Raw genomic sequence first — 15,453 nt, forward strand, 5'->3', positions numbered from 1 at the left:
AGGCGCTAACGTCCCCTGTTGCCAAGACTGCACCTGCTACAAACACCATTCCGACACAACGGTAAGAGTTCGGTCCTACTGCCAATGTACTACTTCCTCATTTAGAAAAGCTTTTAGTCATCTGTATGTATTTCCTCCTGTGAATCACAGGTGAACAGTAAACAGGGGATTGCATTGCCTCTAGTCTTATGAAGATGTTGGATTCAATCATTATTTTCGTTTGTTTGCAGTCTTGTGTTAATCACCATTGGCAATCATGGATGACAATTCCAAAGCTTTCACATATTCCATAGTTTCCTTTTTTTCCATCTCTTGTGACAGCACATTCCCATTGCTTGTATTTTCCAGCATAAAAATGTATTTTCTGTATTTGTAATTCAAATCATGCAGAAGGAAAGCTGTGTGTTAGTCATTGCATGGGGCTATACTAGCTATCATTGTGCCTTTGTATCAACGTGACAATACCGGCCTGAAGCCAATGAATGCCACACGTGGAGTCAATCACAACGTGTGATTGAATGTGTGGTGACTCTGCACAGGATCGTTGTCAATAATACTGAGGCTGGATTAAATTCTCGGGGAGATTGGATTAAAAAGCAACAACATCCGCTAAAAACCATAATAACGGGAAACAAAGATGATACCTTTCGAGGGTATTCTCTGATGTACAAGACTGACTTCTCTTTTGATCGCTTAGTGCCTACCCGTCAGGCATTTTCAAACCAAAATCCCCACATGAAATCAATCATCATTTTTTTTTGGATTAAACAAACAAACAGCGGTTCGGGTTTTTGCGTCTTTTTTCTTTTGCACACCACCATGGTTCCAGGTCCTGAGTCTTGTGACGTTATACAATGCGCCAAAGCTTAAGAAAACAAGCTTTTAAAACCTGTGCAGACAGTGTTCACAGCACCCGATCCAACTGCACCTCTCCTCTCAACAGCGTGCTCCGAATGCATCCAAAGCTGGAGCTGCAGTCTGAAGAGGGGGCATGGCAGAGAGGGGACCTGGCGACCTCTATTGGTTGGATTAAGAAGGAAGTGACGGAGGATGAAGAATCCGAAGAAGAGTATGAAGAGATATCTGAGGAAGAGGAATTTGAGAATCCTTCATTCAACCTAAGACACCAGCCTGCTAGAAGAGATGGGTCACAGCAGCAGTCACCACAGCAACCGAGTGGAGGAACTAGGGTTCGTTCAGACATAATGCTGCGTCCCATCTCCACGGACAAGGAGAGACAGCTTTACCTGCGTTCTAAGAATGCTGCAAGGAAGGCCAGATCCGATCGTTACGCAGTATTCCTGTTCCGGAACCTGGTCTCGTACGAGAACTATGTGAAGTGGGTCACCAAGGTGAACTACGTCGGAACGTTGGGCAAAGACGCGCTGCCTGTTAACCTGCGCGAAACCATGAAGAAATATTTGGAACAAAGGTTCAACAAACTGTATGCCAGAGACTGGAAAAAGATCAGGGACTCAATCAATGAGATCCTGAGAGTGAAGAGACTACAGTTCTTCTTTGAATCAGACTATAATTTGACTTAACATGTTCTATTGGGAAGGTGCCATTTTCCACAGTAGTCGTGTTGCACTTTTATGTTTTGTATGGAATTATGGAAACGACATAGTTTTGTGATAGTTGCAATCGTCACTTTTATTTTTATTTTACCAACATTAACAGTAATATAATTTCATTCTAGCCCCCATGAAACATTTTATTTGTTCATGATATTCCCAGTTCCTAATGTACTGAACTAAATAAAGGTCTGGATTACAATATTTTAAAAAACATGTTATATATCATTACAACACAAATGTATACCAAAATGTTTTATTTAATGTACAGTACCAAAAATGTTAAACGACCTGCAAACACTTCATGATTTTCATGACAGAATACCACAAACAACTCAAGAATGATACCTATACACTAAACAAGTGCTAAAGGAATCAACACTTTTTACCCCCTTTTTTGTTATATGTGTAGATTTTGGGGGGGTTGAATTCATCAAATTCAATGCAAAGAAGAAGAAACAACAGAATACACATAACAAACACTCAATTTAAATGAAAAGAAATCAGTTAAGTCAATGTTAAAAACACAGGGGGGAAACGTAAGAAGACCGAGCCAGAAGACAGAATAATAGTAAACAAAGTAAAGTGTGGCAAAGAGGTCGCCAAATTACAGGAAGACTTTTTCTCTGGTCTGTCTCAATATGATCTCTGACCTATATTTAAACAAGCCAACTGAATGCAAATCACATCTCTTTCAATTACCTTTAAAAATATATATTAAACTCAATGCAAACACACGTCTTTTCCAACAGGCCAGTAGCAGCTGTCGTAAAGCAGCCCATGACCAGCCCAGTCTCTACCAACCATACAGGTAAGTTCTCCCTTCTTCTTCACCTTCTCCCTTACCTGTCAATAGGATGTTTCACTTATCATGGGGATTGAACGACCCTGAGATCAAGTTAAAGAACAACACCAACTGATGGTGTGTTCTGGCCATTCACGAATAAACTCACCATTCCTTTCCTCTCTCCTGTTGTCTTTCCAGTTTCTCCGGTGAAGCAGGCCAAACCTGTCCCCACTACCACTACGGCCACTGCCATGGTAACACAGGGCTCCATTCTGCAGCTGATCCCCACCTCCTCTAGCTCTGCCTCCCTGTGCACCGTCACCTCCCAGAGCGGCCCCACCGGCACCCTGCTCCTCAAGACCACCTCGGGCTCCAACGTGATGGGCCAGAATGGCCAGCCGCTCCTCATCCAGCTTCCTCTCTCTGCCATGGCCAACGGCGGGGCAGGAACCCTGGTCAACATTCCTGTGTCCTCCTTCGCCGCAGCCAACTCGCTCAACAAAGCCAAGACCACTACTCCCACCACTACCTATATCCTCAAGGCCGGCCCCACCACCTCCACCGTGGCCGGCCCCACCACCTCCACCATGGCCTTGCAGCCCATCTCCTCCACCACCCAGCTCTCCCCAGCCATGTCCCCAGCTCAGATGACCCTGGCTCGGGCTGTGTACCAGGGGGGCACTGGGGGGATCAGTACGCCCAGTGCTGGGATGTCAGTGACCACAGCCAGGGTGCCTGTTCAGGCGTCCTCTGGTCCAGCTGCTACGGGCTCGGCAGCTCCAGGACCTCCTTCGGGGACAGCTATGACGTCAAAGACAGGTGGGTTTTCTACTGTATGTGGACAAGAATAATAATTGCATTTATATATATATAGTCGGAAGTTTACATACACTTTAGCCAAATACATTTAAACTCAGTTTTTCACAATTTCTGACATTTAATCCTAGTAAAAATTCCCTGTCTTAGGTCAGTTGGGATCACCACTTTATTTTATGAATGTGCAATGTCAGAATAATAGTAGAGATAATGATTTATTTCAGCATTTATTTATTTCATCACATTCCCAGTGGGTCAAAAAGTATTTGGTAGCATTGCTTTTAAATTGTTTTACTTGGGTCAACCGTTTCGGGTAGCCTTTCACAAGCTTCCGACAATAAATTGGGGGAATTTTGGCCCATTCCTCCTGATAGAACTGGTGTAACTGAGTCAGGTTTGTAGGCCTCCTTGCTCGCACACACTTTTTCAGTTCTGCCCACAAATTTTCTATAGGATTGAGGTCAGGGCTTTTTGATGGCCACCCCAATAGTTTGACTTTGTTGTCCTTAAGCCATTTTGCCACACCTTTGGAAGTTTGCTTGGGGTCATTTAAGCCATTTGGAAGACCCATTTGCGACCAAGCTTTAACTTCCTGGCTGATGTCTTGAGATGTTGCTTCAATATATCCACATTGTTTTCCTTCCTCATTATGCCTATTTATTTTGTGAAGTACACCAGTCCCTCCTGCAGCAAAGCACCCCCGCAACAGGATGCTGCTACTCCCGTGTTTCACGGTTTGGACGGTGTTCTTCAACTTGCAAGCCTCCCCCTTTTCCTCCAAACATAACGGTGGTCATTATGGCCAAACAGTTCTATTTTTGTTTTATCAGACCAGAGGACATTTCTCCAAAAAGTACAATATTTGTCCCCATGTGCAGTTGCAAACCGTTATCTGGCTTTTTATAGTGGTTTTGGAGCAGTGGCTTCTTTCTTGCTGAGCGGCCTTTCAGGTTATGTCGATATAGGACTCGTTTTACTGTGGTTATAGATACTTTTGTATCTGTTTCCTCCAGCATCTTCACAGGGTTCTTTGCTGTTGTTCTGGGATTGATTTGCACTTTTCGCACCTAAGTACGTTCATCTCTAGGAGACAGAACGCGTCTCCTTCCTGAGCGGTATGATGGCTGCGTGGTCCCATGGTGTTTATACTTGCGTACTATTGTTTGTACAGATGAACATGGTACCTTCAGGCATTTGGAAATTGCTCCCAAGGATGAACCAGACTTGTGGAGGTCTACATTTCTTTTCTGATTTCTTTTGATTTTCCCATGATGTCAAGCAAAGAGGCACTGAGTTTGAAGGTAGTCCTTCAAATACATCCACAGGTACACCTCCAATTGACTCAATTGATGTCAATTAGCTTATCAGAAACTTCTAAAGTCATGACATTATTTTCTGGAATTTTCCAAGCTGTTTAAAGGCACAGTCAAGTTACTGTATGCACACTTCTGACCCACTGGAGGTGTGAATTATATGTGAAATAATCTGTCTGTAAACAATCGTTTGAAAAATGACTTGTCATTCACAAAATAGATGTCCTAACTGATTTGACAAAAAAACTAAATTTGTGGAGTTGTTGAAAAACTAGGTTTAATGACTCCAACCTAAGTGTATGTAAACTTCCGACTTTCAAAGTGCTCAAAGCACATCCACTCACGATGTGTTGCAGCAAAATCCAAAAACCTGTTGTAAAACAGAATATTATCTAACTGTTTTCTTTCCTATGTCTGTTACATCCCTTTCAGATAACCAAGCAACAAGCTCTACTCCAACCAAAACGGGGGCTCGAACCAAAGGCTCCTTCATAGACCTCACTGAGGAGGAGGAGGATGATGATGTGCTAGGTGAGAATGAATCCCAAAACATCTCCAAATTCCTCCCTCTCAACTCCAGAGAGGTCCACTAAATGATTGATTTATGTCCTCTAAAATAGTGACTATTGTTGCTAATGATGTGAACGATTCTGGATAAATAAATATTTATTGAATTCCCTCTTCTGTCCTCTATTCTTTAATCCTTCTCTTTAATTCTGCAGTGACTGGTGTGAGAAAGGCCATTACGACTGCGGTATCGTCCTCTTCAGTTACCCAGCGATCTACTGGACCTCCTCCGCTGATCAGCACTCCTAGTGGTGAGGCCTGCACGTTACATAATCATTGATATTGACAATATACACAGGCAGTTAGGAAAGCTAAGTCTAGCAGAAATTTGCATCCTGTAGCACAAACTCAAAAAAGTTCTGGGACACTAAAGTCCATGGAGAATAAGAGCACCTCCTCCCAATTGACCACTGCACTGAGGCTAGGAAACATTGTCACCACTGATAAATCCACTATAATTGAGCATTTCAATAAGTATTTTTCTACGGCTGGCCATGCTTTCCACCTACCCCGGTCAACTGCCCGCCCAAACCTCCCCGATTCCTCCTTCACTCAAATCCAGATAGCTGATGTTCTGAAAGAGCTACACAATTTTGGACCCCTACAAATCAGCCGGGCTAGACAATCTGGACCCTCTCTTTCTAAAATGATCTGCCGAAATTGTTGCAACCCCTATTACTAGCCTTTTCAACCTCTCTTTCGTATCGTCTGAGATTCCCAAAGATTGGAAAGCTGCCGCAATCATCCCCCTCTTCAAAGGCGGAGACACTCTAGACCCAAACTGCTACAGACCTATATCTATCATACCCTGCCTTTCTAATGTCTTCGAAAGCTAAGTTAACAAACAGATTATCGACCATATCAAATCCCACCGTACCTTCTCCGCTATGCAATCTGGTTTCAGAGCTGGTCATGGGTGCACCTCAGCCATGCTCAAGGTCCTAAACAATATCATAACCGCCATCGATAAGAGACATTACTGTGCAGCCATATTCATCGACCTGGCCAAGGCTTTCAACTCTGTCAATTAATTTTTTTAAATTTTACCTTTATTTAACCAGGCAAGTCAGTTAAGAACATATTCTTATTTTCAATAACGGCCTGGGAACAGTGGGTTAACTGCCTGTTCAGGGGCAGAACGACAGATTTGTACCTTGTCAGCTCGCTGCCGTCACCACATTCTTATTGTCAGACTAAACAGCCTTGGTTTCTCAAATTACTGCCTCGCCTTGTTTACCAACTACGTCTCTGTGCAGTGTGTCAAATCGGAGGTCCTGTTATCCGGACCTCTGGCAGTCTATAGGGGTGCCACAGGGCTCAATTCTCGGGCCGACACTCTTCTTTGTATACATCAATGATGTCGCTCTTGCTGCTTGTGATTCTCTGATCCACTTCTACGCAGACGATACAATTATGTATCTTCTGGCCCTTCTTTGGACACTGTTAACTAACCTCCAGACGAGCTTTGATGCCATACAACTCTCCTTCCGTTGCCTCAAACTGCTCTTAAATGCAAGTAAAACTAAATGCATACTCTTCAACCGATCGCTGCCCGCCCGTCCAGCATCACTACTCTGGACGGTTCTGACTTAGAATATATGGACAACTACAAAATACATAGGTGTCTGGTTAGACTATAAACTCTCCTTCCAGACTCACATCAAGCATCTTCAATCCAAAAATAAATCTAGAATCGGCTTCCTATTTCGCAACAAAGCATCCTTCACTTATGCTGCCTAACATACCCTCGTAAAACTGACCATCCTACCGATCCTCGACTTCGGCGATGTCATTTACAAAATAGCCTCCAACACGTTCAACAAATTGTATGCAGTCTATCACAGTGCCATCCGTTTTGTCACCAAAGCCCCATACACCACCCACCATTGCGACCTGTACGCTCTCATTGGCTGGCCCTGGCTTCATACTCGATGCCAAACTCACTGGCTCCAGGTCACCTACAAGTCTCTGCTAGGTAAAGCCCTGCCTTATCTCAGCTCACTGGTCACCATAGCAGCACCCACCCGTAGCACGCGCCCCAGCAGGTATATCTCACTGGTCACCCCCAAAGCCAATTCCTCCTTTGGCTGTCTTTACTTCCAGTTCTTTGCTGCCAATGACCGGAACTAACCGCAAAAATCACTGAAGCTGGAGACTGTAGGTCTACCGATTATGATTTTTCAATACCAATACTGATTTATTGGAGGACAAAAAAACGCCTATAACGATTAATCGGACGATTTTTATATATATATTTGTAATGATGACAATTACAACAATACTGAATGAACACTTATTTTAACTTAATATAATACATCAATAAAATAGATTTAGTCTCAAATAAATAATGAAACATGTTTATTTTGGTTTAAATAATACAAAAACAAAGTGTTGGAGAAGAAAGTAAAAGTGAAATATGTGCCATGTAAAAAAGCTCATGTTTAAGTTCCTTGCTCAGAACATGAGCACATATGAAAGCTGGTGGTTCCTTTTAACATGAGTCTTCAATATTCCCAGGTAAGAAGTTTTAGGTTGTAGTTATTATAGGACTATTTCTCTCTATACCATTTGTATTTCATATACCCTTGACTATTGGATGTTCTAATAGGTACTTTATTTCCAGCCTAATCTTGGGAGTTGATAGACTTGAAGTCTGCTGGCAAATGCAAGAAAGTGCTGTTTGAATGAATGCTTACGAGCCTGCTGCTGCCTTCCACCGCTCAGTCAGACTGCCCTATCAAATCATAGACTTAATTATGATATAATAACACACAGAAATACGAGCCTTAGGTCAATACTATGGTCAAATCCGGAAACTATAATTTCGAAAACAAAATGTTTATTCTCTCAGTGAAATACGGAACTGTTCCATATATTATCTAATGAGTGGCATCCATTAGACTAAATATTGCTGTTACATTGCACAACCTTCAATGTTATGTCATAATTATGTAACATTCTGGCAAATTAGTTATGGTCTTTGTTAGGAAGATATGGTCTTCACACAGTTCGCAACGAGCCAGGCGGCCCAAACTGCTGCATATACCCTGACTCTGCTTGCACAGAACGCAAGAGAAGTGACACAATTTCCATAGTTAAAAGAAATTAATGTTAGCAGGCAAAATTAACCAAATATGCAGGTTTAAAAATATATACTCATGTATTGAATTATTCAATGATAAGAACCACTTATCTCCACATATAATGTTTGCAAAACTTGTAACTCCATTATAAAGTTTTTTTTTTGTGTAAAATAGAAATTGTTTACTGACATAGATTTTTTTTTTCTCTTCACTATCTGATTTTTTTTGTTGATACGATGATTTCATCCTACATTGACGATATGCTTGTTACAGACCAAGCCGAACAAATGTAAACCTTGAATTTGGAGGTTTAAAATATCTCTCTATTGGCAAAGTTATTTTATGAAATCTCATCGGTTGCCTTCAGAAAGTGTTTAGTTAGACTCCTTGACTTTTTCCACATATTGTTGTGTTTCAGCCGTAATTTAAAATGTATTAAATTGAGATGTTTCTTCACTGGCCTACACACAAGACCCCATAATGTCAGTGTAATTTTTTGGTACGTTTACAAATTAATACAAAATGTAAACATGTATTGACTCAGGGGGTTGAATACTCTAATCAAGAAATGTTTTATTTTTCATATATTTTTTGTAATACAGCAAAATGTGGAAAAAGTCAAGGGGTCATACTTTCTGAAGGCATGTAAAGTTTAAGATCTTTGATTGGCTGAGGCAGAATTTGTGACCGTAAATAATAAACGCCAGCTGGTCTTGTTAGCATATGGCTAAGTGTGCCAGGATATCTAATTGGAATAGCTACATGTAGCGTTCTATCACGTGCATGTACGTAGACCATTTTAAATTGCAGATGCGTAGTTGGACAAAATGTTTACGTTTAAACATTTTCTAATGTTCATATATGGACCCCATATCACCCTGATATTACTATAACACTCATTAGATTCTAATCTTAATTGCTGGATGTTTTATGATTGTGGTCAGTCAGTTGACACAATTTAATAGAATTCCAAGGATATCTATTAGCCTAGCCATGCCTGTTATTCAATGTGTTACAAGTCAGCTCTGTCTATTTGCTCTGTAAAAGTGGTTCTGATTAAAAGTTTTCATATAGTTTTTTTACTCAAAGAATCTTGTGATCAACGCAGATTTGAGGAGGGGATGCTTATTATGTTATCTAATTTGACATATTGTCCTCTCTTTACAGGCACAACATCAAGAGCGTCTCCTCAACAGTCAGTTGGTGGTCCTCATCTGACAGTTCACTACCGCCCCCCTCTGGTGAGTTTGTTACCCCTGAATCTATTTCTATGTATGCACACATGACTGTAAGTCGCTTTGGATAAAAGCGTCTGCTAAATGGCATATATTTTTATATATATATATATATATATATATTTCACATGTTCATATTTTTATTTGATTAATTTGAGTTTCTATAAGATTATTTTAATGTGTTAATTTCTCAACATTTTAATGAATATGAAACAAACACAACACAATGAAATACAAATAAGCAGCTCCTTGGCCACCTATATAAAGTAATGACCTTGACCTTTAAACATTATCCTTACGTTTCATATTTAATATAGAGTTTGTAAAAGAACAAAAGTATATTTTCTGTTGTACTGAAGGACATGTGTTTTTGTTACAAAGGTTACTAGAGGGTGATAGGTGAAATCATCAAATATTTCAGAGAGATTTACTCTGCAGTAATTTTGTTTTTTATGTATTATTTCTTACATTGTTAGCTCAAAAATCTCAAGTGTTATTACATACAGCCGGGACGAACTCTTGGATATAAGAGTGACGTCAATTTACCAACATGACGACCAGCAATACGCCTTTCCCGAAGCAAAACCTTTGTTCGGACCTCCACCCATTGGATATAATCCCATAGGCCAACTCAAAACAACATCGTCACTACAGGAGAGGTAGACGGAGCGGCCTCCTGGTTAGACTTAGAAGGCGAGCACACCACCCACCACTTCCGAGCATATTAGTCGCCAATGTCCAGTCTCTAGACAACAATGTGGAGATTTTAACATTCTCTGTTTCACGGAAACATGGCTCTCTCGGGATATGTTGTCAGAGTCGATACAGCCACCAGGTTTCTTCATGCATCACGCCGACAGAAACAAACATCTCTCTTGTAAGAAGAAGGGCGGGGGATGTATGCCTCATGATTAACAAATCATGGTGTAACAATAACAACATACAGTAACTCAAGTCCTTTTGTTCACCTGAACAACAACAATCAAATGCCGACTGCATTTTCTCCCAAGAGAATTCTCTTCGATTATAGTCACAGCCGTGTATATCCCCCTCCCAAGCAGATACCCTGAAGGCCCTGAAAGAACTTCACTGGACTCTATGTAAACTGGAAACCATATAGCTGGGGATTTTAACAAAGCTAATTTGAGAACAAGGCTATCTAAATTCTACCAGCACATTGACTGTAGTATCCGCTCGAGCAAAACACTGGACCACTACTACTCTAACTACCATGATGAATACAAGGCCCTCCCCCGTCCTCCCTTCGGCAAATCCAACTATAACTCCATCTTGCTCGTACCGTCCAATAGGCATAATCTCAAATAGGGCGACGAGAACCATTCAACGCTGGTCTGACCAATCGGAATCCACACAAAAAATGTTCCGGGAAGCCTCAGACAATAACAGATTTATACGCCGACTCGGTGAGCAAATTTATTAGGAAGTGCATTGGAGATGTTGTACGCACTGTGACTATTAAAACCTACCCCAACCAGAAACCGTGGATAGATGGCAGCAATCGGGCAAAACTTAAAGCACGAACCACCGCATTCAACCATGGAAAGAGGTCGGGAATATGGCCGAATATAAACAGTCTATTTTTTCCCTCCACAAGGCAATTAAACAAGCGAAATGTCGGTATAGGGACAAAATGGAGTCGCAGTTCAACGTCCCAGACACTAGACGTATGTAGCAGGGTCTACAGGCAATTAGACTACAAAAAGAAAACCAGCCACGTCACGGACGCCAATGTCTTGCTTCCAAACAAGCTAAACACCTTTGCCTGCTTTGAGGATAATACAGTGCCACCAACTCAGCCTGCTACCAAGGACTGCGGGCCCCCCTCTCCTTCTCCATGGCCGACGTAAGACATTTAAATGTGTTAACCCTCGCAAGGCTGCTGGCCCAGATTCATATTCCATCCCTTTACATTTGTGTGTATAAGGTAGTTGTTGTGAATTTGTTATATTACTTGTTAGATATTACTGCACTGATGGAACTAGAAGCACAAGCATTTTGTTACACTCGCATTAACATCTGCTAACCATGTGTATGTGACCTGATTTGATTTGAATTATGCTATGGGTGTTCATTTATATTTTTACGATTAATTTCTACATTTTAAAATCACTTTTGTCATTAGAATTTTAACTCGGACAGTTACACTGAAGGACATTTTGACACTTTAGAGCTCAATAACTCCCGTAATTTAATAGATTGCAACACAAATATTTCTGGGTCAAAAGAAGGGTAAGAGTTGAGTGATTTTAATATTATATTTATACATATTTATTTATACATATTTATCTAATGAATGGCCTTCAGACACCAAATTTACACGTCTCGTCTTTGACCCATATAGGTTTATGTATGAAATCCGTCCTTCAGTATCACGCTTTTTTTGTCCTTTGGCACAACACAAGTTTCATGTTATACCACAATGTCACCTGTTAGGCTGAATGACAGTAGTTTTGTTATCCCATGTTTTCACTAGTTTACAAAATGTAATCATGCAATTCATATTTACTTGTTGTATGAATACTGAATATTATAATTGTAAACTATTTTATGGCATTTTAAGGTATTTCAAGGAACATTATCTTTATACTGTAGATGCCATTATCTAATAAGGAGAGGGCTGCACGGCACAGACAAAAGATTAACGCAGATCCAGTTGTTAGGGAGGACAGACTAGCCAGAAGAAAAGCAAGGTATTGTTTTCATGGCTTCATGCTACTGTCAGCAACAGAATAGGATATAATAGGATATAAAGCTGGGTGGGTAACACTTAACATTAAGTTGCATTATTACACTATAGTTAATGTCTCATTGCACTGCAGTTAAGGTATAACTGATGAATTATATTAGTTAATATAATATTACACACACACACATATGGATAATTAATTATATTAGTTAAATGCTGCTTAACATTCGGGGGACTTTATGAAAAATTGAGGCTGTACAAGTTTGAATTGAAGTAGTTTGATGGGCATTTTATCTATCTATTTTGTGTAGGTATCTTTAAATTGCATTTGTGTACCTGCATTGAATATAAATTTACCAGTTACAGTGTAACAATGCATAATACTTAACTATCATGTAATAATGCAACTTAATGCAATGTAAAGTGTTTGCCGCAGGCTCAAATGATAGTAAAGTGATTATTAATAACATTAGCAGTGAAATGGTAACAAAACATGTTTGGGAGAGGGAGTTGATTTAACTTTTTAACTTTTATAAAGTGTTATCATTGTATGGTTGGTGGTTCGGTTAAACGTTGTGCAGATGAGTTTGTCAAAAAGGGCGGTGACCTCCAGAGCCCAAAGGAGCTCTACACCATGCTGGAGTAAATGCAGTCAAGCGTAAAGTACTTCTGGATTGCTGAGGATGAGATTAAACGATTTTGATGAAGCAGTTCCAAATGAGTTGCCAGCTGTCAAATAAACCTTAAAAATCCACCAGATCATTGCAAAGGAACCTGGAAAGATCCACCATCGGGAGGTGTCCTGCAATGGTGAAACCACCAGAGGGCTTAAAAGGAAAGTTCATAATAGTCCATTACGATTACCAGCTATTTGTTGGCCAAGTTTTGACGGTTGTAGGAGAGTAGATGGAAATCAGTTGCATGCAACAAGCAGCTGAAAGAAATAATTAATTTGCGTGGCCCCAAGTTCAGGACATCACATATTACTTCAAGTCGGATGTCCAAGCAGTGGTCTCCCAACCAGAGCCGTGTACTACAAAACGAAGGAATTCAAAACTCTGCAACTCTGACTGGGAAAAGTTTACAGAGCTTTATTAGTCCTAATTCCAAGTTACACACCAGTTAGGCTACAGAATACTACTTAGGCCTACACAAGAAAACGACATACACAAGCAATCTAAAAATAAATCCATGTTTGAAAGATGTTATTGAATTATGGGTTCAGTTTGAGAACGTTGATATGAGTTCCATTTGATGTTCAAACAATGGATTTGGTTAATATTCTGATGTTCAGAATACAGAAATGTTTTGTTTTGATGTTGGTGGAATAATTGTTTATGCATTTTTTTTCAAATGCATGATTTAATGTCATGACATTACTTTGAGAAAGATATCCACTGTTTCGTGATGATTTTAAGCAAAACTACAGTTTTTTGCCCAATGTTTATGGAATGTTTTTTTAATTAATGCTTTGTTTGAAATGTTCAATGCTGATTTAATCCTATGTGAATTAAATTGTACCTCGTGTCAGTTAAACTATGTTGTGTAGTTAAACCCATGGTCTTTGTGTGTGTGGCGTATGGGTAATTTCTCTCTCTCTGTCTCTCTCTCTAGTATGGAAGAGATTTTATGTTCAGTTAGCCTGCACATTTTAAACATCTTATCCAGTTTTTTTTACAGTTTTATAACAACAAAAAATAGCTAAAAGAAAAATACTATTTCTGCTACTAATAATAGTTCATAGGATCATTATTGTTGTTGCTTAAGTATCACATTTAATCAATATTTGTGAGCCGTAGTGATGTCATTCAGGGTAACAAAATATTGTCATACAGTATAACACCAGTTTTTATTAAAATACAATAACTTGCTTTGGTTGACTCAGACAGACAAAAACAAATCTCAAAGGATGAAGCGAAAAATATTTTCATAGATTTTAGCATTTTTTTCAGTGTAAGGCAGGAAGTTTTGTAGAAAAACCTTTTGAGTTGAGTACCTGTGACATATTAAATATGTGGTATTCAAAATTAAAGAATGTCATTTTTTCTGGGTAGTTATATTTCTGCCAGTCTAAGCATGGATATATAACCTTGTGACTTATGAAGAGGAAAAAAACAGTGCTGTACTGAATTACATTTTATTAGGGTACATTCATATGAATCACAATAAAAATGCATTATTGACTTTATCCTTGAATATAACTAATATAAGGGAATAGGGATAGGGAATTGTAATTGCTGTTTGATTTTTTTCCTACTTTGAAAACCTTAAGTTTATGACCTATATATTTTTATTTTTTGAAAGCTATACATTTGTGATATGTTTTTCTACATATTTCTTGCCGTAATTAATTTCCATCTCTCATTTCCCTCCCAGGACTCCCCATCCAAAACACGCATGGGAAACAATACCACTCCAACCAAGCCCCCCCCTGTCACCCTGCCCCCGTTACCCTTGGCTCCCTTGCCTCCTGGCCGGCTACCCATGGAGGCCAACCAGACCACACCTCCACAGCAGCCCCAGCTGAAGTTGGCCAGGGTGCAAAACCAGAATGGCATCGTCCTGTCCTGGTGCGTGGCAGAGACTGACCTGACCTGTGCAGGGGTGGAAAGCTACCACCTGTACGCGTACCACCAGGACAACGCTGGGTCGGCCGGGAATGGCCCTGTAGCGGGGCAGCACTGGAAGAAGATTGGGGAGGTGAAGGCACTGCCACTGCCCATGGCCTGTACTCTCACCCAATTTGTCTCTGGATCTACGTATTACTTTGCTGTCCGGGCCCGGGATGTGTACGGGCGCTTCGGGACTTTCTGTGAGCCGCAGTGCACTGACGTCATCAGCGCGACGACTCCTAGCTGAGCCAACCAGGAATGGAAAAGGCATTTCATGTAACAGCTTCTTTTTTAAGGTGATCTGGAGGACCCTGACTGAGATTGCTTTAGTGTTAACACTTGTGAACGTACACAAACACACACCATGAGAAAACATCTAAATGTACACTGTTGGACTCCAGACTACTCTGATTGGAGAAAGGATATGGCAACGGTTATCGTTGTGCCTATCGTTGTATATTCTTTGTGAGTTAAGCTATTGTACATAAGTGAATTGTTCCCCATGGCAGGTCAGATATTTATATGTTGACTTCTGTTACCCTTGTCCAGATGTTTTTATTATCATTTTTTTTTTTTTTGGCTTTCTAAAAAATAAGTGAAAGAAAATACATTTTAACGTTCACAGAAATTGCACAGGAATGCAAAATCGGTGTTAGAACTTAAATGATGTTAGAACGATGATAGTAATTTTGTATGTATTGTCTGGTACCCAGACTTAATAGGAATGACAAATTCAATAAAACGTTTTATTGGAAAGTT

At 40.2% G+C, this 15,453-nt stretch overlaps 1 protein-coding gene across 4 annotated transcripts in view; it reads left to right on the top strand.

Moving 5' to 3' along the window:
* LOC124002484 (activating transcription factor 7-interacting protein 1-like) overlaps positions 1-15,453 on the top strand; it is a 57,169-nt gene extending 41,716 nt beyond the window's left edge. For all 4 annotated transcript variants that reach the window (XM_046309903.1, XM_046309907.1, XM_046309905.1 and 1 more), the window contains 7 exons: positions 3-61; positions 2,327-2,385; positions 2,560-3,180; positions 4,923-5,021; positions 5,213-5,308; positions 9,308-9,381; positions 14,459-15,453. In XM_046309903.1, coding sequence (XP_046165859.1) covers positions 3-61; positions 2,327-2,385; positions 2,560-3,180; positions 4,923-5,021; positions 5,213-5,308; positions 9,308-9,381; positions 14,459-14,941 — 1,491 coding nt within the window. In that variant the 3' untranslated portion in view covers positions 14,942-15,453. The remainder of the gene's footprint in view (positions 1-2; positions 62-2,326; positions 2,386-2,559; positions 3,181-4,922; positions 5,022-5,212; positions 5,309-9,307; positions 9,382-14,458) is intronic.

Source organism: Oncorhynchus gorbuscha, linkage group LG18, assembly GCF_021184085.1.
Source record: "Oncorhynchus gorbuscha isolate QuinsamMale2020 ecotype Even-year linkage group LG18, OgorEven_v1.0, whole genome shotgun sequence".
NCBI lineage: Eukaryota > Metazoa > Chordata > Actinopteri > Salmoniformes > Salmonidae > Oncorhynchus > Oncorhynchus gorbuscha.